Source organism: Alligator sinensis, unplaced genomic scaffold, assembly GCF_000455745.1.
Source record: "Alligator sinensis unplaced genomic scaffold, ASM45574v1 scaffold693_1, whole genome shotgun sequence".
Taxonomy (NCBI): Eukaryota; Metazoa; Chordata; order Crocodylia; family Alligatoridae; genus Alligator; species Alligator sinensis.
In genome coordinates, this window is record NW_005841987.1 from 2,243,996 (window position 1) to 2,269,502 (window position 25,507).

General features: G+C 42.9%; 1 protein-coding gene across 3 annotated transcripts in view; it reads right to left on the reverse strand.

Moving 5' to 3' along the window:
* Positions 1-25,507, reverse strand: part of ARHGAP15 (Rho GTPase activating protein 15) — a 509,509-nt gene that overhangs the window by 401,042 nt on the left and 82,960 nt on the right. For all 3 annotated transcript variants that reach the window (XM_006021329.3, XM_006021328.3, XM_025201252.1), the window contains 3 exons: positions 24,048-24,109; positions 11,327-11,414; positions 1,470-1,559 (listed from right to left, as the gene is read on the reverse strand). In XM_006021329.3, the coding sequence (XP_006021391.1) occupies positions 1,470-1,559; positions 11,327-11,414; positions 24,048-24,109 (240 nt within the window). The remainder of the gene's footprint in view (positions 1-1,469; positions 1,560-11,326; positions 11,415-24,047; positions 24,110-25,507) is intronic.

Genomic DNA, 25,507 nt, shown 5'->3' on the forward strand with positions numbered 1-25,507 from the left:
TCAGCGGGAGAGGAGATGCACAGGGAACAGCTCTGCCAGAAGCTGCACGTGCTGGCCAGGGCCTGGACTGGTGGGACTGTTCTGCTCCTTTCGCCTCCACTGGTGGCTCCTCCTCCTGCTCCTGCTGCACCACTCTGAGTGGGGGACCTTCAGTTGAATGGCTCCTTCCCCAGCACGTAGGGCTCTGACTCCAGCTCCCAGCCACCTGCTCTGCCCACCTGGTGTGATGAACAGTTACCTGCAGGGAGCACATGCAGCAGAGCTTGCCCAGTCCATAGCTGCCCATGTGGCACTGCATGGAGCTGTGCCCCATCCAGGGCAGCCTGTGCCACACTCTTGCCCAGCCCTGGCCCTGGCCGTAGCCCTGGCTCTGGCCAGTGTGCAGCTTCTGGTGGGGCTGCTCCCAGTGTGGCTGCAGCTCTGTTCCCCTCGCCTCCAATGGGATCCACCTTGGGGCATGTCTCCCCATATACCTTCATATATCCCATTTTGGGGCATGCAGGGAGTGGATCACCATTGTCCCTGTCCCAAACACTGCTCCCTGCCCACCCAAACCCCATAGGGAGCTTGGTGGGTTGTCACAGTGGGGAGCGGGGGAGAGGAGAGCGGGTGCTGACCTGGCCCATGACAGCTCATCAAAACTCCCTATGTGGCCCTTGGGCCCAAATAATTGCCCAACCCTGCTATAAGGCTTGATTTTACACTAACGTGCAGTGCAACAAAGGAACATTCTCTGTTACTATATTGATGACACCAAAGCCCTGTCTAAAATCTCAAATCATAGGTACAAATAATATTCCTTTGGAGGCGGATTCAACTTTCATTGAAATGAACAAAAACATTTCCCCTGATTTCAAGGGTTGTGGAACTGAGTATTGCAGTAGCCTTTTTTTAAGCCTCTAAATCCTTGGAATAATACCGTTCTCTCCCTTTTTATCTTCCGTAAAGGCCTTAAGTTTACTTTTCAATACAAGTGCTTGCAGATGATAAAATGAAACAGCATAGTTTGTTTTCTATCATACAGAAGGACAGGCATATGAAATATATAACCTTCTCTATAGGCCCTGAAGAATACAGAGTTCTTAGCCTCCTTATACTCCCTGCTCAGGAATGAACCTGGGTCACTGCAGCCCTGAACAGAAATAAAAATAAACAGAGTAACCACACTTAGTGGGAGCAGAGCTTTTGTAAGCAGTCTGAGAAAGTTCTGTTTATGGAGATTCTTTAGGTCAAGGATTCTAGACTTCGGACCAAAATAATTACCTACTAAGTTTTAAAAACAAATTGTATGTAGAACATTAATCAATAAATCAACAGGTTCTCAAGTGTTTTAATAGATTCAATCATCGGGACTCTTTAGCTTAGGAAAAATAGTAAAGTGCTGAATTAGATCATTTTTGGTCGCTAAAACAAGGAACTAAAACCTAGTTTTAGCCCTAATAGAATGGAACAAATAAGGTGATTCTTACCTGAAACACATTCTTCCTGCTAGATTTCTCTGTGGTCCATTCAATGCAAGCTCCACACAAATCCACACATTCGGGTTTATAGCCAGGTTTCTGCAAAGACAAATTAAATATGAACATGAACTGGACATACAGAAATGAGGAAGGTTGTCTGATAGAATGAGAGTGGATAAAGTTCAATGGGTAAAATATTCTACTGAACCATTGATACCCCCACCCTCATCCAGTGAATATAAATCACTTTTAATCATGATTTAGCCTGCATATTTTAAATAATTCATTGGACAATTAACAAACTGATAAACAAGGAAAATGAAAAAAAATGGTATGGATGATGTGCACTGTTTATTTTTTCCAATGAAACCTAAAAAATTACAGCAAAACAAGGTAACATTGTGTTGATTAACACATAAGTTAATCAATTGATTGCTAAATTGCTTGGTATAGCTGGAAAGAAATGAATGTGTATCTCTGCCCTTAAAAAAAAATCTTATCTTTTATCTTCTTTATCTGTGCCAGTTGTCAAGATCTAAATCTTATCAAGTACCAGGATCTTGAATCCCACAAAAGTCAATAGGTTCCAGGATATCAAGCACATAGCAAGTGGAGCTTGACACCTTGAAGGAAGTCTATAATGTAAAGTTCTGCTGTCATGGATATGTTTGGAGGTGTGAAAAACTTATACTTCTAAATGATATGGCAATCTCCCTCGAAGTCTGTTTGCAGTGAAGTTTGTTGTTTCAGGAAATGATTTAGCTATGCTAACTAAAGCAGAATTCCTTTAGACAAGATAATGTTCTCTTCACTAGTAGCAGCAAGTGCTTTGAAATATGGACTAGCTTTTATGGATCAGGTTGTTAAGCATCCCAGAAAATAATGAAAAACAAAAACAAAAACCAACCCTTGGTGACATTGAATTCCCTGTTGCTTTGGTCATTGCTCATACCTGTGGAATTCAAAGGGTCATCTTGATATATTTTCCCCCTTTTCCCTTCTTTTAAATCTCCCTTTGTTTTCAACCAGCAAGAGTGGACATTGCTGGTAAAGGAAACTAAATTGTAGTATTCTGTGATTACTCTAATATCAATTTCAGTATTGGACACACTACTAGTTCCCACCAAATTTCTACTAGTGGATGAAAACCACATATACCCAGGAGACACTCTAAGGTGGTTAAATGGGGATCCATTTGAGTTAAGAGAACCACCATAAGAAATTCTATTTAAGTAGTTTGCAGTCAGAAACTCAAACAGTTTTCAGCTCTAAAGATACTATCTTGCTCTACATTTGCCAAACCACAAAACCACTGTGGTTCAGCACCCCTGGAACTGACAGACCAGTAGGTTGTTGTCCCCTTTTTTTCAAAGGGAGAAATAGATGATCATGAGTTATTCAAAAGAGAAGAATGTTCTGTGGTGAAAGAAATGGAAGAGATTAGGGTTCTTTCCCCGCCTCAGCCACAGGCTTCCTCTTTTCTTTTGGGCAGAAATCTTAACCTTACTATGTCTCAATTTCCCTGTCCCTTGCAAAATGGCAATACCAATACTTTGCAAGGATGCTGTTAGGCATAATTAATTTATAATGTAAAACATTTTGAATTCTTCAGATAGAAATTCTGATTGGCAGAGGTCTTATAATGAGCAAAATTTTCAGAGAAAATGTTAGAGTTACAAACTTCCCTCCTGCATACCTTAAAAAAATATGAATACTGGATCTTTGAAGTAGGAATCTCTGTGGGTTACCCTCCTAGAACTCCACCCACAAGAATTCAGCAAAAGGTTTGCACCCCCTAAAATAGGTAAATGCATACCTACATATTGATGGCTACAAAATGGTACTTAGAGGTTTGATTTGGGGAACTGGCTTGTAGGTAAAATAGATATGCATTAACACAATGGTTATGGGGAATGGCAAAGCTTAACTGGTTTGAAAAAGCCTGTTTGTGACAGTTTCCTTCAAAGCCCACTGTGTCTGAAGCCAGCAGACACAGTCTGGGAAATTGAAGACATGTACCACACTGTTCCATAATGTGAACAGTGTACCCAAACAGAGATAAGGTACTCTGCAGCATTGGCACCAGGTCACAGTGCCCAACTGCAGAGCCCTTAGGATTTCTGATTTTAGTGGACTGGCCGTTAAACAGGTGGACTGTTTTGGTCGTTAAACAGGTAGGTCGTTAAGTGAGGAGTGCCTGTATAAGCATTCTTTATCATGTTGGAATATAGTATTATTTTCTCCTTCAGGTATGTAAAAGGCAGTGAGAAATAGTTGCTATATGCTTCTGTTTCCTTCTCAGATATATGGAGAAGGGACGCAGATTAGGAAGCGATATTAGGAAGATGATTACATTTCTGCTTAATATAAATGATATTAATTCATCCTCATTAGAAATACAGTAGAAGTAATTTGAATTTGGGAAAGGTAGTGCTTTTGCCTCAACTGGGGGATACAATATGCATAAGTGTGGTGGTTACTGTTGCTAAACTTCATAACCCAAACAAGTACTGGTATAGGTGAAACATCCTATTGAAATCCACAAAAGCAAAGGAATGAAGATTCAAGCAGAAAATTCTTCCCACATCAGAGTTCCCACTGTGATTAGATATCAAGGAGTTCTTTGGAGAGTGGGCACAGGGTAGTCCTTATTTAAATCAATATAAATCCAAGGTTCAGTTTGGCCATGTTGCCGTCTTATATGCTATATTATATGCAACCTGCTTCCAAAATATGTAGGCATAAGTAATAAGTGCCATTACAGAATGAGTTTAGTTTAATGTGAGAGCCCATGTCCTTGCTTTGTGTTCTTCAGTCAGACCAATTATGTTATACCAGTGTTGTTGGTGGGGGTTGTGCTGTAAATTGATACAAGTGTCTGTTACAATGAAATCTGTCTCTGCATGCATATGGATTTCAGAGGCGTTTTCTCCTGGTAAATTACTTTGCAGAGGGACTAAAAACCTGAGGTTAAAATATCCTCTGTGCAATAAACTGTCTTGACAAAAAAAGGCCTAGTCTTTTTTTTTTTTTTAAATCAAAAGTACAAATCTTTGAAAAAATAATCCTGAGGGCAGTCAGAGAAGAACTAACAATGGAGCAATGATCTAGTTAGATCATGATATCCATTTAAAATTAAGAGATAAACAGTTTTGTAAATGCTAAAGTTGTATGAAATACGTATATGTGACCAGGAGATAAATATATCATATTTATTATATGCAGTGAAGCTGTAGTATTCCCTTCATATTGTCATTGATGTGTTTAAACAAACACAATGCTTATCTTTTAGCCTCTCCATCTCTCTGTGGCTTACACCACCACTTTCTTTAATTATTATGAATAACAAGGCCATATGGTAGAATTAACCTTGATAGAAAAGCAGTGGACCCAGACCATCTCTCATAGAAGTCAACAGGAATTTTGCTACCAATGGCTGCTTATACACATGCTCGGTGGAGGGTGAGGGGTGCATTTTAATTCAAGTGGTCCTCAGGCACCTGCTCTAATTAAAATGCCTTACCGTCATGTGTATTAAGCCCCTGTGCATTTAAAAATGGCTGTGGGGTGATTTATCTAGACCTCATTTGACAAGGTTTAGTTAAAGCACCCACAGCCATTTTAAAAGTGTGGTGGCTTACTGCACACGAGGATCTGGTGATGCTGCAGTATTCTAATTAGAACATGGAGCAGATTTGATTAATTGAGTATATTCCAACACATTCTAATTAGAATGCCAACATGCACATGTATGGGCAGCCAATGTGCTAATGGGTCTTACTCCTACAGTTGCAGGAGGGATTCCATTGGAAACAAGGAATGATGGGGTACAATACTGGGCTGTAGATAGCATCAGTCTGTGAATCAAAATATTATTAAAATTATGGTAAATATAATTTAAAATCACCAATAAGTGCTGCTTATTTAATAAAAAGAGAGATTATGAGTTCATACTTTCATTATTCTCCCAATGTTGCCTGAATGGCTTTACCATGAGGTATGGTTCCTTTTATAATGATGCATCCGTATTTTAAATTTTCACTTTATATACAGTACTTAATGATTAATAATTAATAAGGAATGAATGGCTTTATAATCTAAAGCTATATTAATCTTTTTGTTAAATCACATCATTTTCTTGCTATAAATAAAATTGCTATGTTATTAAATTCATACTACAATGAATGAACATTGACTTTATTGCATTATTTAATTAATGGTTGAGTTCTCTCTTTTCTGAAGTAAACAATATTTGAAAAAGTCAGTAAACAAATGATTTTTAATGAAGTCTTTTATATTATTCCTTTTCAGCTATCAAGATTATAGCAGGACAAGTGGTTTGTAAAAAACAAACAAACATTGAACTAGCTTCATCAGATGGAATTAGTTTGCCTGAATTTTATTTAGTTTGAGCAGAAACTTCTCTGAATTCTTTATGACATTATTAGCAGTGATATCCATCTATTATTTGCCTGACTTTTGCTTACAATATTTGATATCATGACAAAAAATAGCAATAAAACATGCTCAGGTTAGCATTCACAGTGCTTCATTATTGAACTTTCAGGCTCATAGTAGGAACAATAGTAGCAGTAGTAAAAATATTGTTTTAGGTAGCTGCCGTAGTCAGAAACCCAGCACATAAAATGTGCTGCCAGGACGAGAATATTTTCAGTTGGGTGAGGTCCATGGGATCAGGGTCACATCAGAAGAAACCTATGCTAAAATGCTCAGCCTTTTCATCATGAGCTTGAAGACATCAAACTGGAGGATGTGGCAAAAATAAAGGGGGAGGATGAGGGCAGGAAGACAAAGCTTACTGTACATGGTAACTCACTTTAGGTATATGCACGTATTGTTTGCTGTGTTAAGATCACCCTGTTTGTTTTTTTTTAAAGAAGAAAGATAAAGCTATGAAGCAGTGATTATTACCTCATTTATTACAAGCACTGCTGGAGAAGCGAGCTTTCAGAAAAGGTAGTGGCTTAGTATGAGGTTGTGTCTCATAACGTATTTATTTTTCACTAAACATATTTAGCTTTGAGCCAGATTCCTGTTCTCTACCAAAGTCCCCTTCTGCCACTCATTAAACCAGCCCTGAAGGAGCTGATGAAAACTCTTGCAGTGTGAAGAATTCTGGCTTAATATAAAGCTTTAATCCAGATACTTAGGGCACATTGACTCTGTGGCAAACCCAAGAGCACTACTCAGAAGCATCCTCTGCCCACTCACTGATGCAGCACATGCCAAAGCACCAAGACTAGGCAGCATAGTTGGTTTAGCTCAGTACACAAGGAGAGATGGTCTAAGGCTCTCCCTCAAACATGTCCCTTGGCACACATTCAGGGCCATACTTAATCAGCTAAACTGCCTATTCTTCAGGCTTAAGAAGGTAGTGATTGGCATGTGTAGATGAAATGGGGACCTTAAATTGAAGCAGTGGGTTTTAAAAAACTCTGTTTCAATTTAGGGCTTATTAACCCCCCCGTGTTGTGCACACAGCCTGCTCACTTACTTGCCTCTGGCTGTGGGGAGGGGAGGGCAGAGCAGTCCCTGGCTGCGGGAAGTGGCGGGGGGGCGAGGGGCTGGTGCTTCCCTCTGTGGCAGTGGTGCCCCCCTCCCTCCTCCAGGTGGCACCCACACACAGGCATCCAGCTATCCAGCTCGGGCAGTTCTGGGGTACACTGTACCCACGGAGGGAAGCACTGGGCCCCCGTGCAGCTCAGGGAGGCAGGCTCTGTGGCAGGGAGGAAGATCACGCTTGTCGCTTTTCTTGGTTGAAGCCTGCTTTCCCAGGCTGCTGCCAGGCTGCATGCAGGGCTTCCTGCAGAGCCGTGGAGCTGCACAGAGCCCGGTGCTTTACTCCGCAGATGTAGGGGCAGCAAACTGAAACTCCTTGAGTTTTAATTTGTCGCACCTCAAGTCATTTAAGGTGCATTACACCACTGAATTTCCTACAGCAGCTGGAATTAATGCTCAATACGCTGCTGAGGCATGCAAACATGACACCATTAAAGTGGTACAAAAGCATTTATCATGCTTTAAAGTATCGTGCACACATGCCTCCCGTTTCATCTACACATGGCCTAGGAGAAAGTGGGCAAGGGCTGTCTCTTGGCAGCATTTTGCCACGGCTTGCCACTGTGGCAGCACAGACATCCCTTACTCATCTGGCAAATCGTACAAGGAGAACACTGTGGAAAGTGAGTAGAATTTTGGATGAGGGAGGTGAAATTAAAGGAACCCAATGCACTCTAATGCTTCCCAGCTGATAGTTTGGCCCTTCATTTCAGGGCAAATTACAGTGATTCCAGGTTTACTCTGTCTTGTATCAGGTCCAGTTCAAAAAGACAGAAAGGGAATATGAATGCTGGTCTCCCACATTCCAGTTGAGTACCTTAGCCACTAAGCTGTAGAGCAGGAGTGGCTAACCTGCAGCAAACATGCCACAAGTGGCAAGGGCAGCCTTTATTCAAGCATTATATTTAGGGCACAGATGGAAGAGACAATTTTCACCCAAACTGGCCACAGAAAGCAGCTTACAGCCATGGCCAGACATAAATGCAGACAGCTTCAAAAATGGCTGATCAGGTGAAAATCTGACCCCTCATTGTATGAGAGGTCAGATGATAACATTTCAGAACATAGCACCTTCTGTAACTTCTGTCTGCACTGCCTCCCAGCCTTGAGCTGTTTTTGGAATGGGAGGTGGGGAAAGGGAGAGGAGGGAGTTCGGTTTGTGGGGTTTTCAGCCCCTGCTAGAGGATGGAGCGGAGATATTGAAGGGGCTCCAATACCCCTGCCCCACCCTCTAGAGCTAACCGGGGAACCCCTAGAATGAGCTTCCTCTGCTCTCTCTCCCCGCTCTGAAACAGGGACAGGTTGGGAGAAAGGAGGGCCAATGCAGCTGGATTCCCCTCCCCACTGCAACCAACAAAGAACTTCTGTTTGTTCCGGGAGATTGCTGTAACTCAGAATGCTTCCTGCAAAGTATTCTCAGTTACAGCAGGGAGCTGCACTTCTGCCTGCACCCTTAGATCAACCTAGCCAAAATTAAGTTGATCTAAATGGTAGAAAATGCAGGCAATTACAGAGCAACCTATGCTCTAAAATGTGCATGCCCAACCTAAATATAATTCACCTCAGAGAGTTATCCTGATATGAAATGGTTTAACCTGGCTTAACAAATGTGTTCACAGCACAGCTCCAGGACAAGGAAAGTGTAGCCACTTGCCACAACCTGGGGCTGTGTTATTTCTAACCCCGTGCCCCCTAACACTGACTGGGCTATTCTTAGCCACCTGACTACTTCTGACCAAGCAAAGCTCCCCTTTCCTTGCCCCCATGAAGTTACCGAGCTTACTCTTCAGATCTGCCAGCTCCCCTTTTCCCAAGTAGTTAATTACTTTGGGCTGCCTGTGCTGTTCCTGCAAGTGCTGTTCTTAGCTTAGGTTTGGGGGATGTACCTAACAGTGCTAACATTTCTTGGCACTTTAAAAGGATCTCAAGGCAATCCAGAGTCCAGTGGCACCCTAGCTGAGAATCACTGACTTAGTTCAGGAATTTACAAGGTGGCCATGCCTACATGTGCACGTAACTGTAGTAGATTAATTAGCTGCAGAGTAAAATGTCACCATCTACACATGTAATGCTGTTAGGCCAAAGTAAACTAATTAACATCACCCTAAGATGGCACTGTCAGGGACAGTACTATCTTATGGTGGGCTAATTAACTGCAGTTAAACATACATGTACACATTGATGGTGGGTATAAATTGCACCCAGTCATCCCACCCAGCAAGCGGCCAGACTCCCGCCTGTTGCCTAGACACATGGCTGAACACTTTCAGCATCCTCATGTTCCAGCCAATCCCTCTGTCACCTGATGCTACCACCAGAAGCCTGGGACTGAGCAGCCCTGATGTAAATTGCTCCACCCTGGCTCAAGGGTGCACATGTAGAAACTGCTCCAGATTTCATTGCTTCAAATTAATTGCACATGTAGATGCACCCAGCATGTCCTTAGTAAGTGCCTAAGAACAGCAGAGCATCCTCAGTTCCCACTGTGGCCCATACCGTGCAAATTTCAATGAATGGGAACCATGGCTGTTCAGGCTCTCACAAGATCAGATGTTCTGTTTCAGCACTAACGTGTTCAATCAAATTTCCTGTCTGATTGCAACAATCCTGGGATAATTACCAATGATAAGTTTATGTGCCTTTGGTTTCATGTTAAGTGCTCTTCTTCTATTCAAAATTATTGTTAAAAATGTGTTGCTTGGAAAAAGGCTAGCATCCTCTAACTGGTACAGATAACAACTCTGACTTGGACAAAGGCACTTAAGGGGGAAAAGGGTGCTCATTTAGTTCTTGGCCACTATGTTGAGACTACTAACAAGGATATCTATTAATGCCACGTGTGATTATGACCATGCAACAAGGACAGGTACAAGTCTGTGACTACTAAGTCATGAATACATGCTAATAGAATACTTTTTACTAAATTACCTTAATGCAGACAGTAAAGGCAAAATCATTTTCTAGCATGAAAATCAGCTAGCATGATGCTAGCATGAATAATGAGAATTTCAAAAAAACATTAATTTATGAGTAATTCGCTTGTACAGCTTTTGAAATATACCCTCCTCCAGCCATTTCAGTATAAAAAGCTATCAAAATTTTCATAGAGCCAGCATTACCTTTTATTTATTTTTAACAAACATCACTTTGCATGTGAGGCAAAAGGAGGAAGGAGAAGGGGTTAAGTTAAAGAAGACCATAATGCAAACAATATTGGTGGCTTAAGAGCATAAAATTTCATCACCTGCCATCTATAAATTAGTTTATTGTGTGTGACTCCTTTCTAGTCACCCATCACTTCAATAAGGTATGGCAGGTTTGATCAAGCCTTGGGAGCCCTTCACAAAAGGGCTCTGTCAAACCTGTCCCTTTTCTGTCCACAGTGTCATATATTTACTGAGTTCTCTTTTTGGAACCCATACCAAGGTTTGTAGCTTTGAACTCCACAGTAACTAGCACTGAAGGGATACATGCCATTATTGCTTGTGCAACATAACTGTCACATCTCTGAAGACTAAGATCAGTGGCCTCTCCTTGGGGCACAATAAAAAGGTACTGTAAATTTCACTTTGTAGTAACTACAGGCTACAGAAATTGCATTAGCTGCATTAGATGGAGTCATAGAAATATTCAGGAAGGTTAGCTGGATATGGTAGGTGTCACATTTATACTAAGATAAAAAATCACTTTGCTAACTTACAGTGTTTTCCTCTTTGGTAACACCCTATATTAAGGTTCCATTTATAAATAGTTTATTATAATTTATTAATGTATAAGCCACTTTATAGCATACTGGATAACAACTTAAATTCATGTATTAAAGATGCACATACATGGTTTAGTACAATTTACGTCTTATAATATCACTTGCAACAGATTCTCATCGCATCATCTGTTAAGTATTTATTACTAATGCATTTTATAACATACTTTATAATACATTATTTGAGGAAGTAGCTGTGGTTAGTGATCATTTTCATAAATAAGAATAAAGCATTTGTAAGTGGCACCTTAATTTAAAGTGTTACCTTCACATTACTGGGTAGTTGCTCACCATTTGTCTCACTTTGCAATTATTCTCAAAATGCACCTCTTAATAAAAGACGTGCTAAGTTCTATTTCTGCCCCCACCCTCTATCTGATTAAAAGTTTATTGAGTCATTTTGTTACAGTTGCTGGCAGATCTCTGGAAGTTTTCAAGCTCTTTTTCTTTGGTTTTTTTTATATGGTGCTAAACTTTTTATTCAGTAACATTTCTGAAAAGGATTTAAAGGATAGCTGCTTACCAGACTGACCAATGCTGGCTGTTTCGATTCCTTGTAGAATTCTATTTTCTGAGCAGTCAGAACAATCCAAGAAGTAGACCAGTTTTTCCTTAAAATAAATAGATAAATAAATAAACTAACAATGGAGAAAGTAATCAGAAGCTATCTTTGTTATAAAAAGATGTCAGAGTAAGATAATGTATTACCCATAATATTTACAGACATAAGCGTGACAAAACTTTGGGATGCTTCCAGAGATATGCCCTGGGTTTGTGTAAGTTTACTGGTCCCCCACTCTGCCAAATGGGTATGCCAGGTTATTCATTTGCCGAGAAATTACAGTGTGCCACAGACACTTCAGCCAAATACTAGAAAACCAAAAAGGGTTTATTACACCGAAAGAAAAAGTGATCAAATGCTTTGACAACTACATACGGGAAAACAAAACGGACAAATTCCTTCCGCTCCTTTCAGACTACCACCTAGCCCTCGTAACCTTTCTATGAAAATCCCCCTCAGTCACCGGGGCACCTGCGACTATGCTGGGGACCCCCAGTCCACCTTGTGTCACTGTCACTATCCAGACCCTTCCATTCCCCCGACTTCCAGGGGAGCCAGAGAGTCCTTTGGAGTGTCTCTGCCTGTGGCTCCGTGACATGGGATTCAACCTTTCTTTGATCTCAGAAATTTAAATGTTAGAACTCAGATTCAATATAAGCAAACACACTCTGTTGATGTTAATGAACTTGAACCTGTTTCCACTGTTTGACTTAGCCCAGTAGGTGTGGTAGCCCATTTGCCTTCATTCATCTTCAAAGTTCACTGTGGCTCTTATTCATAAAAGCACCTAATCACAAGAACAAACTTTAACCATGTAAAATCACTAGGGCTACTGACATGATAAAATTCACACATGCTTATGAGGTTTACTCCTTTGGGACTATTAAGATTAAGCACCTTTCTGGTGATTCATAGTTAAGAGAAGTCCAGGACAGGAATAGCAATGAAACCGTAACTTAAGGCAATAAACAGAGGCCTGTATTAAGGACTGATGTTAAAAGATTCAGATTTTTTTTAAATACAAAGGTATTATGAAAACATTTAGAAAACTACAAAAAAGTAATTACATACGAGTCACATAGAAAAACAACTTGAAGATAAAAGATTTTTAGTCTATATATACTCTATCGTATATAGGGATTTTCACCTGAATTCAGAAAAATTACTGTTGTCTAGTTAAATAAACAGTACAAATCCTGAAAACATTTTCAGTTTTCATATACACCACTGTCCAACTCAAAATGTATATCAGAATTAATAATTACTATTCAGTATTAATTATCATCTTGTTTAATATGTTTTAATTATTTTTGTTAAAGGACATAAAAATACTACGAATAAAATCCTGGCCTTATTGATACCAGTAGTAAAACGCCCATCAATTTGAACAAGATCAATGCAAAGCAAAGCCAACAGATAAAAGCAGCAGTCCAGGAATTATGCAGAGGATGAAAATTATTCACCTAGGGTATCTGGACAACAGTTAGCAAAAGCAAACACACCTGAAGAAAATGCAGATCCATTTGCAAAGACCTGCTAGCAAAAGAAAGAAAAATGAGGGCTAATGATAGGAATTTCAAAAGTACCTAAGTAATGTACACACGTAAGTCTCCTTAAAATTCAATGAAACATGTTTTTGTAAATCACTTAGCTGATTTTGATAATCCTATCCAGAGCCTCAGCGGGGGTAAACTATACAGATTTACAGTAGCTGAGAATCACATGCATGCCTGGCAATGAACAGTTCAAACATCTCAACTAGCCATTCTTCACAACATTCTCATGAGGTAAGGATTGTGGCTATCTATAATTATCAGGGTTTGAAATACCCACCACAGTGACTGAGAGGAAGCTAGCCACTGGCAAGTGTCATCTGTAGGCTTTCTTGAGTTATCTTTTACAGAGACAGCTCAGTGATGAATACCATAGGAATTCTAGGCTTGCCTATACAATTTTACATGATGGCACAACTAAATGTGCCACGTTCCAACCTGTTTCTGGACTAAGAACCCACTATGCCGAGCACGACATAAACATAAGAGTTTTATCCTTGCTAATCCTTTCTTGAACTTCCTATATGGGATTTCATATCATTCTTTTGCTACAAGCAAGCCAAATTTGGAAAATTAATACTCTCTGTGAGTTCTTTGGTGACATTAATTTCCAAGATTTTATTATGATGGTGCAACTTGCAAAAAGCTGTATAAGCTTATCCTTACAATATATTTTACATTGGATTAGGAAAACCCAGTTTAATTTCTGGATCATTTCTGATGGGTGTAAACTATATCTACATCTAAACACATCTGATAATGCTGGGCAAGAGGAGATGGTTATTTGAGAAAGAAACTGGAACCCCAGCACCTCCTCTTTCACTCTATGCCTGCCCCCTTTTTTGCCTTGGCTAACAGAACAAAATGAAGAGATCAATACGTTTTGATTACAGTCCTCATATTTAAAATTTCGCAGCTGAGGCATCCAAGGTGTAAGAGTTTTGTTTGAACCATTCAGTATCAATCTACATGATTCATAATGATGAATGGCAGTGGACTTCAAGCTGAAAGCTGCAGCTAACATTAGTCTAGTAAAGTAAGAAGCAGTCAACATGAAAGAAGTAAAGAAGCAGTAAAGAAGAAGCAGTTAGCATTAGTTACTCTTGGTCATGGCCTCAAGAAGCCTCACAACTACAGAGACACGGGAGAGTAATGGATACTTTCCCCCTGCAGTCCCACCTAGACTTTTGGCAGGGATTGGGACAAAAATAGAGGAGGGAAAAATCCCTGGCAATTTTATTTAGTATTCAAACAGAGGAGAAAGAAAACAAATGGCTAATCTCTACTCATCCTAATCTCTTTGTAGAGAGAAGTTCATAGCAGGCCATCTTCCATCATTCAAGGAAGAGGAAAAAGAAGGAAGAAGATATAGTAACCCAGGTTAAAACAGATCAACTTAATATTTAAATATCCCTAATGTAACATGCTAAGATCCCCGGAAGGATTTCTATTCAGTAGCTAACTTTGGTTCACCTATTTACCATTGCTTCACTTATTTACCTCAGAGTTTTTATATTACTTATATCACAAGAAGTCTGTAAGGGATTCAGATGTGGGTATACCTTACCCTCTTATACTAGACTGAATCACACTTGGTTGTGCAGGAAAAGATATGCTTTACTCATTTAAGGAACATAAAATCTTGTGTTTGATGTTGAGAGTCATTTCAAATATTCACAATGATACTCAACACCTAACAAAGTTCACATGACCTTAAAGACTCAAAATTCAGATTGGGTTCACTTGAAAGTATTCTTCCTACTAATCTGGAACAACTTCAAGGAAATCCACTTATGATTTTACAATGAAAACATTAAATTCAATTTTGAGCACTTTTGTCACAAATGAGTTGGGGTTTTTTTGGAGACGCCTTGTTTAGGCCTAGGGAAGATATCTCTACATGGCACTGTGGGCGCAGAGACAAGTGACAATTTTCACCCAGTCTGGCCATAGAAAGCAGCCTATAGCCATGACCAAACAAGTGCATGGCTGCAGACTACTTAAAAATGGCCAGTTGGGCAGAAATCTGAACCCTCATTGCGTGAGGGGTCAGATGAAGACATTTCAAAACATAAAGTTTTATGTCTGTGCCGCCCCCCAGCTTCAAGCTGTTTTCAGAATGGGAGGGAGGAAAGGAAACAGAGAGAGTGGTCAGTTTGGGTTTTTTTCAGCCCTCGCTGGATGATGGGGCAGGTATATTGGAGCTCCCCCTGAGGTGGGGATGGGGCTCCAATTCACCAACCCCACCTCCAGCAAGCACTGGCTGGGGAACCCCTAGGACAAGCTCTTCTGCTACCTCTCCCCACTTCCGTTCTGAAAACAGGGACAGTCTGGGGGGAGGAAGGGCTGTTGGTAGGGGAGACCATCTGCAGGCTCCCACTCATCAGCTAGATTCCCCTTTCCCCTACAACTAACAGCGAACTTCCAGCATTGGTCTGAGTGATAGTTGTAAGTCAGAACGCTTGCTACAAAGCATTCTCAGCTGCAGCGGGGAGCTGCATTTCTGTCTGTGCCCTGCATTATGTCTGAATACTGTATTTAAGCATAAGTAGTTACTGTGTTCAAGTGTTCTGGAAGACTTTGGTATTGTAAGTTTAGAGCTGCTTGGGAATTTCTGATTAGAATGAACGAAAAAATGGCACTTTCTACAGGAAAAAATAATTTGCTGGAAAATTCTGATTTTCCATCAGGTAAATGTATATGACAACACTGCAGCTGTCTATCTGGAAGGGTCTCTATAGCTTCATTTCTGCCTAGCAGTTAGTTCAATTTTCAAGAGCCTTCCAGGTGGACTATCAGAAGTTGTGTTCCCTACCCTCTTGCTTTCTGATAGCCTGTTGGCAAGCGGAGGTAAGGGTGGTAGAGGGGCTAAAAATCCTAGCTCCAGACTGAATGAGGTACTGCACTAACATGGGTATAGCTGGGTTACTATAGGAGATGGCAAAGCAGAGGGTGAGGGAAGCACAGAACAAGAGTGCTTAGCTTTTGTGAGCCTGTTTGTACAGGAAAAGAGAAAACTGACCAGATCTTTTTGGTGGATGATTAGCAGGAAATATAATTCCTTTACCTGGGAAAAATGTAATATTACTGGGTGCATCTACACATGCACTTTACTGCAGAGTTTACCAATTAGATCCACAATAAAGCATCATAGTCTACACATTTCCCAGTATTAGGACACAGTAAATTAAGTCTACCATAGGATAGGACTGTTGGAAACAGTCCTATCCTACAGTGGAGTAATTTACTCCATCAAAATGCACATTTAGAGGGCAACAGGGGTTGGCTGGTAGGGCTGTGCAAAATTTCCCCAGGTGTTTTGTTTCAACGTTGTTTTGACTCTTTTCAAGCTCTAAACGGTGAAATCAAAATTAAATTACAGGGTTCAAAACAGCCTCAAAATGAAATGAGGGGAGTTGAAATGTTTCAAAACTTTCTAAATGTTTCGAGTTTCGAAGCTGGGCTTGCTTGCTGCTAAAGAGAAACTAAGGAGAGGGAGGGGGAAGAGGGGGAAAGGACTTCTCTTATATTGACTGTGAAGCTAGCCAGTGACTGTCCTCCTTCCCGAAGGTCCCTTCCAATCCCAGTGCTCTGAGGTAGGGACGGAAAAACAGCATAAAAAGCATTGTTTGAACTGAGCTTTCTCTGTGCCTTCAATCTTACAAGTGACACAAATTTTGCTGTAAAAAGTTTGAGGTGCAGTTTCCCAGAAACCCCTGCACCTATCTCCTTGAAACTTGTTGGGCTTTGTGGCTTCAGCAGGGACCATCCTCCCGGCTGTATTCATTCAAATCAGGGAAGAAATGATAAAGTTACAGGCATTTTCATGATTCCCCATTATAGTCTATGGGCGAAATGTCAAGATGCGTCAAAACAGTGAAACACTTTCGACGGAATGAAACATAATAGTGCTTTGAAATGAAATAAAACAAAACGTTGAAATGAAATGCTGTCCCTTTGAAACAGCAAAATGGAAGTCAAAACGAAACAGTGCTGTTTCGCACTGCCCTACTTGATGGGGCACAACGGTGCTCAAGTGAGTGGACTGCCTTCCTCATTCAACCCCCCGCCACTACCTGGAGCCCGGAGCTGACCCTGCTGCCAAGCCCAAAGCTGCTCTATCCTGGGTCAAGCTGCTGGAGTCCCAGGCGCATGTACTGGAGTCACACTGCACCTGGGAGCAGCTGACACTGATGCAAACTGCACTGGAGTTTATCATGTCACATTAATGGCATGTGTAGCTGCACCCACTGACCTTTAGTCTGAATTTTGAAGTAGCAAAATAAAAATGAAAAATACAAAACTTTGTGCTTTACATTTTCTGGTTAGCTCAATGTAGGACCATGTCTTAGACATAATTATAAAAACATTTTCATTAAGATTTCAGCGCTATGGGGCAACAACCAGACTTAGTGAACTTTTAACTTCTCTTTTTTTAGAGGAGAATGTTGGCTTAATCCTATTTGACATGTTAGTATCGCTGTTCTTACCAAAAATTGTGTAGAAGCAGCAGAAGTCAAGGAGAGTATTAGTCAAGGAGACCATACACAACATCAGAAGGTGAACTTTCCCTTATTATATCTGCTATATGTTTCCTCTTTAGTCCACAAGAATTTCATAAAACTAGTGACATTAAAATCAAAACTTCATTGTTTCTACTTGTTTATCTTTAATCTTTAGTTCACAAAAGCAGTCATTTTTATTACATGAAATGTAATAAAGGATTTTGTTTTTAAGGGATTTAAAATGAGGTAAGAAAAAAGCTTTGGAAATGTAAATTATCTCTACAAGTGGACCTTCTTTTATACACAATTTTAGTGGACATACATAGAGGGTTAATATTTTCAAGCCCTTTGGGCAGTATTTTTACCCTTTGCCAGATGGATATCTTTAGCTTTCAAAAAGTCACTTCCAATCAACAAACTGGAAGGGCTGGCTACATGAAGGGAGAAGGTAGTTAAAGTATATTTAGAGAAGGTAAATCATCTTTGTCTGCACTTGACCCAAAAAAAGAAACAAATGTCCCTGACTATCAGCATGCAGAAAGATACAAAATGTACACACCAAAACATTACGCAATATATTTGGTATTGCATAAAATCATCTTTTTTAATCAACAGAATTACTGTACTATATTAAAGGGAAAATATTGGCAGAGTCCAGAAAGATGAAGTGTGACATCTGCATATTGTAAAAAGAAAGCAATATACCCCATTCATCAGATACAGCAGTTACTGTATTTGCATTCTATCAAATGGACACCTGATGGCAGCACATTATAAGACCAATGCTATTCAAAATTTCTTTATCTCTTAGAAGTGTTATTTTAAAATATAAATAGACAGTGCCACATGTATAAATGTATTAATAATATTCTGACTTTTCTGTGTGTAGCCATATAGTTCGGGGGGAACATTTTAGACATGCTTTTCTGTTGCAGCCTGTATACATTATTAACTAAGTTAAAGCCCACTTCCCACCCATAAATATCCATTGTTTTAATAATGCTAAAGCTGTGATACAAAATCACAGAATCAAATTAATTCCCTTTTGATCAATTCTCCAACACTTTGTTGTACTTGGCTCATCAAAGTATGAAACCTTGAGGCTTACTCAGCTCATCACGAATACTGGATAACAACAGTTGCAAGAAAATGATGAATCCTTCCAACAAAAGCTTGTCAAAAGACTTATGCCTTTTCCACTCACATTAGGATCTGGCCGCAGACAGCTATGTGTGTACCAGCTCCAGACTAAACTACTGCACCACTGTCTCTGATTCTGAAGGTATACATGATACAAAAAGCTCCGGAGTGTGACTATAACAGCCCCAGCAGCTACTAAGATACTATCAGCTTCACAACTGAAAGTACATTGCTGTTCATAGCTTCAAAAGACATGCTCCATATGTTCCCAGTTTGCTTCTGGTGTTAATATAAGTTTCTGGTGTTAATATTTAAGACCACCTATGGATTTGGGTCTAGCCATAATAAAAAGCAACTCTTCATTCTCATCCAGCACACTATGCCTAGATTCGGTCCAATGTGACTGGAAATGAGAGCAGAATTGGGCCCTTAAATTTTGCGTTAATTTCTTGCATATATTCTTTCTGGCATTAATGTTGCTAACATTATGGCACCTTGAATCAGGGCACTACTGCTCCAGTATGGTGACAATATTCATACATGTGCAGTGCTTCACTGGCAATCACACTACTTCTAGCTCAGGAGCCTGTTCAGATAAGAAGTAGTGTGGCCACTGTTGTGAAGATGATTTAGTGCAATTACCTTCTTTCAGTTCATTTGGGCTTCTAAAGAGAAGTGGTACTTAGTATTGTTAATGAGCCAGAGAGCTCTGTCTCTCAGAGGAGGTTATGGGTAGGCATACCCTGGTTACATCTCTTCCAGTTTAGAAAATAATGGTGTGCCAGAAGTTACCATGGCCTATTTTACTACAGTGTTGCCTGGCACCATGATAAAATAGCAGATATTTTCCTAAAATAGAAATTTTAAAATGAGAGAAAATCCCTGTTTCAAAATGCATGCAGACAGAAAGGGTACATGCCATAATAAAGAGCAACTCAATTCACTGCACTCAATCTATGGTCATGTGGCTTGATGCTGGGAGCAGCTCATGCATGTTTGCCAGTGCTGGGAGCCATGCCAAGACCCCAGTGTAAATAACTCGGGGTGAGGAGAAGCACAGGCAGGATCAGAAGGGGTGAACAGATCCATGGTGGGGTTTGCTGAGCCCAAGGGGTCCAATGGTGGCATTGCCCATCTCACGATGGGGTGGCTGGGGAGCTAAAAATAGTCCAGTCCGGTGACGAGGGGCTGGGGCGGGACCACAGCCCTAGGGCTGCACTCAAAAAGTGTGCAGACATTCACTAGATCGAGCTAACCTGTTACCTCAGGTGAACTAATTTAAATTGAGCCCACTCCTACTTACATCGATCTAAATGTAACATCTACACATACCCCAAAACTGCTTTTCTCAAACTGGGAGTGTCCCAGGCAAACCTGGATTTTTGATAGGTAGCTATAATGTAAAATAAAAGACTCAGAGATGGTGAGGGGCCATAAACAGGAACTTTAGTGTCTATGCAGTTGAATTTATTTGTTGATTTCACATGCATTTTATAACTTGCATCACTAAAATCAATATTGCATTTAATATTGAGGTATTTCTTGAAGTAGAATACAATAATGTATTACAGCATCTGGTCAGTTATCATGAATAAGGTAGAATGAACCATGTCATTGCAGCTGCCATACTGACATCCAGAGAGGTAGGTTAACACTAGACACATCTACATGTGCATTTGCTGTGGCACCAGTTTACTCACAAGTAAATTGTTCACAAGTAAATGGTGCCAGGAAAGCATCCATACATGCAGGGAAGTGGGAGAAGATTTGCTGCCCATCTGCTCCTGCTTCCCAGGGCCCTGCAATGGGTCCCTGCTGCCACTGTGGGGGGTGCTCCAGGCTTTGTCTGCAGCTGCCAGCCCTCTTCAAAAGCCCATCCCACTCGCTGTCCTATGGCCTACCACTTCCCTAGCCAGGAGCAGTGTACCCAGCACAGGGACAGAAAGCAGCAGTGCTTTGCTCACCACTTCTGTCTCCCTGTTCCATGGCTATCCCTAGCAGTGATGACCAGCACCCTGGGTGCCTGCTGGCTGCTGCAGTGGACGTGCTAGCCCACTGTGTTGACCGCTGCCTGGACCACGTCCATCTCGCTCCTTCCAGCTCCCCCACATGCAGCAACCATCCTCCAAGCCACTGCACAGTCCCAGGGCCGCTGCCATGCACCTGTCACCTTGACTCCATCCACTTGGCTGGACCCCAACAGGGGTGCTGACAACAGGCTTTAGAATGCCACCACTGGGGCTGCCATCACCCTCCTGGGCCTCCAGCCCCACTGCCTCTGGGCCCACTGGGCTAGCCAGGACTGGTGCTGGCACATCGTCCAAAATTCCTGGGATGATGAGCAGTGGCTGAAGGCCTTCTGCATGATCTAGGCTACCTTCTGGGACCTCCTGGAGCAGCTTCGGTCTCATCTGGAATGGCATCACACTGGCATGTGGCTGCCCCTCCCTGCAGACACCCAGCTGGCCCTCATCCTGATGAAGCTGGCCATGCCCATCAGCCTCAGTACATTGGCCACCTGTTTGGTGTGTGCAAGGCCACTGTGGAGGCCATTCTGGAGGTGTGTGGCACTCTCTAGGATGTGCTGGGGACACTGTGCTTCATATGCATGATCCCCTGGTGGTGGTGGCGGGGTTCTGTGCCCTGAGATTCCCCCAGTGCATTGGAGCCCTTGACAGAACCCACATCCACATTGCCTGCCCGCCCCACAGAGACCACCCCTACTACAGTCAAAGGGGCTTTCACTCTGTGGTACTCCAGGCCATCATGGACCACCGCAGGGCTTTCATACATGTGAGCACTGACTGCGTGGGCAGCATTCACGATGCTCACATGTTATGGAACTCCAGCCTGCTGGGCCTGGTAAAGAGTGGGCGCTTCATGCTGGGGTTGCCAGACCTGCAGCTGAATGCCATGCCTGTCCTGCCGCTGCTTATCAGGGATCCCACCTGCCTGCTCCTCCCCTGGCTCATGCAGCCCTACATCAGCCACCTGGACCCCTGCTAGGCCTACTTCAACCACTTCTAGGGCCACTGGCACATCCTTACCGCCCACCTTGAGTTCACCAAGGACAACTTCCCCCGAGTCATAGTTGCACTATGCTGCATAACATCAGGGAGGCCTGGGGGAGCTCTTCCGTGAGGCCTGAACGGAGGAGGCATGGTAAATGGAAGACCCCTGGCAGCAGGAGTACCATCTGCAACAGCAGCAGTGACTTCCTCCACCAAGGCGCCAGGAGAGCCATGCACCTCCCAGCAGGAGGCCAGGGCACTGGGTGTGGGAGGTGCTAGTTGATTACCTCCTCCAGTACTGCCCACTCTAATCCACCTGCACTGCCACCCATGGACCCCTCACCCTCCCTGCCCAACCCCAGCACCACACACAGTGCAGATACATCTCACAAGAACAAGCTTTTATTCCCTTTACATCAAACAGACCCCCCCACCCTCAACAAACAGAACCCCTCCACCATCCACCCCACCCATCAACAATAAAACACCTTCTTCCCCATGAAAATTTTGTTCAATATCCTTTGTGTGCTATCCTGGAGTGGGGGGCTGTGGGGTGGGAAAACTGGGGGGCAGAGCCCGGGGACAGGCAGCTAGCACCACAGCCTCTGGTCGATCCCCTGTGAATGCACATGCCATGGTGAGTGCAGTTGTCAGGGGGCTCACCTAGGGACAATGGCAGCTGGTGCAGTCCCGGTGTGGAGGGCTCCCTGTTCAGCAGCAAGTGTCCAGGGTCAGCAGGGCTGGTGTGCAGTCCTGGAGTAGCTTCAGGCAGCTCCAGCTCTGCACCCATATGGAGCCAGGGCAAGCAGCAGGACTGGCGGTGCTGGACCTGTGGTGGGGTCCAGGCCAGGAGCTTCTGGCTGCTGGAGGTGGCACAAAACCTCTTCCCAGGCCCAGGTGGAGGCCTGCTGCTGCGTGGCAGGTGGCTGCCAGAGGGCAGGCAGGGTTAGGGCAGGGGCTCCGGCAGGCTGCCCATGCTGCTATAGACAGCACGGCTGCAGCCTGGTTCCCTAGGTGCAAGTATGTCTGTCAGTTGCCACATAAAGGGCACGGTGTTGCAGGCACTCCCCAAATGATGATTGTGGTAGGTGATGGAAACCCACTGTGCCTGGAAGGCCTTGATCTTTATGCGGCACTGCCATGCTGACTGGTCATGCCCACACTCCCGCATATGTGCTGACAGCCCTCATAGATGTGGGTGTTGGAGCGCCCACTCCGCTCAAACTGGTGCTGCACCTCTACTTTGCTCCACAGCGCCATGAGTTTGCCAGTCTCCTCCTAAGACCAGCTGGGGCCCTGGGTGGTGGCCACAGGTCTGGGCAGGGCTGCGGACAAGGAGAATGCCATTGTGGGTCCCGCACCAGCTCTCTGGGCCCCTGTGCAGCTGTTTCTGTTCTGCTGGGCCTGGACAGCTGCCTTCAGCACCCAGTGCAGAGGCTTGGCATGGGATTGGCAGCTGCGTGGCAGAAGCAATGCCCTGCAGCACTTGTGAGCTCAGGGCAGGCTACTGGGGTTGGGCTTCAGGCAAGTGCAGCTGGGCCTGGGGGCTGGCAGGCCTGGCTGGAGCCTGCAGCATCCTGCAGACTTAGAGAAACATGGGTCTGGCAGCTGCGCAGTTCCAGGCAGCGGCACCAGGATGCAGGCAGGCTAGGGCAGCTGACCTGCAGCCTGCTCAGTGGAACCCAGGGGCCTGGAGTGGCCTCAGGCTCCCTGCTCGTGTGCCCCAGGGCTCTGAGTGCCTGTAGGCTTTTAAAGGCCCGAGGAAGGGGCTATAATCGAGGCAATCCAGCCCTAGGGCAGAAGAGGCTCCCAGCCCAGAGTCCAGGACAGCCCCCCAGTCACAGGGCAAACTTGCTCTTGGGTCATGTCTACATGTGTGTTGCTGTGCAGTAACTAATCGCACATAAATTTGATACCTGTATTTCCAGGTATCAAATTAACTCATGATTAGCAGTTTTTACTGCGCAGTAAGCATGCACATGTGTAGATGTGTGCACAGTAAACTATTATCTTCAAAATAAACAGGACTAAATAATCTCTCATAGTTTTTGATATCCTAGTTGGGTGCCTGCAGGGCAGTAGCAATGACATTGGGCCCTACATCATACTCCTAAAGTCCGCTCTTGTTGTGCCTAAGTCTTGTGAGGTGGAAAGTTGCATTATCAGTTTTCCTAAAGCCTAAGCACTGAACCTAACTTGTGTGCAATGGAGCTGAATTCAATCTATTTTCATTTTAATGACCCAGGGTTACGGCATACAATGTGACCTGATAGTTCATGCCATTTGCATTCTAGGGCCCTCAACTGCAGTAAGCTAAAGCAGAATATTAAAGCTGAGAGAGCACCTGGGCAGAATAGTGCACCTGTATGTTGCATTTGGACAAACATTAGCTTGTAAACATAGTCAAATCCTTTTGAATGACGACTGAACTTTATGACCTTTTGAGGGGTTCTTTAAAATGTACACACAATACCTTAATTTTTTGCCACCATCTGCAATTTTAGCTTTTAGAAGATATCCTTCTTTTTCCACTACCTGCAAGAAAGAATATGTGTATATATATTACCTGGATCATTTACTAACATGATTTAAATAGTACATGCTACAAGAGTCTGCATTTAGAAATATTTAATGTAATAGCATTTTATCAGTAATTCTTTTTTTAGCTTTTTATGGTGTCTATAATAGCCGGAATTTTTCTTTGCAAAAAATTTGCAAGCCACCTCTAATATCAATCAACAGTGCGATCATAACTGGGAAGAAAAGATATGTATATTAAGTTTGTTGAGGTAATGAAATGCAGATAAATTAGTGTGTCTTGTTGTAAGTTTTAAAACAGTTAACCTTATTTTATTTGTTACTAATCCTTCTTAAATTACATTCAACTTCTAAAAGAATTGCATAATTTATCATCTAGAACAGTGGGAGCCAACCTTTTTGACAGGCATACCACAAAATAGACCCACAACCTTCTGGATTGCCACTCTAATCCCCTTCCTCAGCCCAATCTGCTGCTCTGCTTTCTGCTTCCTATACTGTGCCACATCAACACATCTTTCTGCTCCCTGCCCCATCTCCTGCTCTGCTTTCTGTTTCCTGCCCTATCTGCTGCTGTGCTGTCTGACCCTTCCTTGACCTCCCTGCATGCCACATACATACCATAAGTACCTTCTCACTTACGGTGCTTGTGCTACAGGTTGGCCACCCCAAGCTAGATTACCAATCACTGATCTGAATGTGCTAGCACTTATACATAGGATCCTACCGAAATTGCCAATTGCATGGATTTAATGGAAATTGAGAAAATGGGTGATCTCCATGAAATCCACAGATGGAAAAAAAAGATAACTAAAAATCAAATTCTGGCTCCCTAGTGGCTGCGGCTTGCTGGAGGGAAAAAGGTGAGAGGGGCTGATGGCATGAAGGGCTCTCCCAGCCCTTCACCACAGCTTGGCTGAGAGAGCTTCCTGTCATGCAGACCAGGCCCTCTCCACCAATTAGCAGCAAGGGGTGGGGCAGCATGATGGACAGCCCTCTCAGCCATCAGTGGCGAGGGGCAATGCTATAAAACAGAAAGCCCTTTCCACCCATCAATGACAGGGGGTGGGGCCATTGGGGCTACTCAGCCAATCAGAGGCATGCAGGGGGACCGCCAGGATAAGTCCTCAAAAATGGCGGCTGATCCTGCAATCCGCCAGTGAAATTGGATGGCCATGTCCTCAAGTTGAGTAGACCCCTACTTATATGCTAACGAAAAGTTAAGTGCATGAATGCCATGCCTTCAAGGAATATCTAATGCAGGTGCAGCAAGAAAAGTGTCATGCTTCCAAGGTGCCACTTTTCCCTCTGGGTCACTACTAAATCAAGGCACTGGGAGGCATAATGCTTTTAGTGGTCCTGTCTTTCAGATAATGTATAATACCAAGGCTCTCA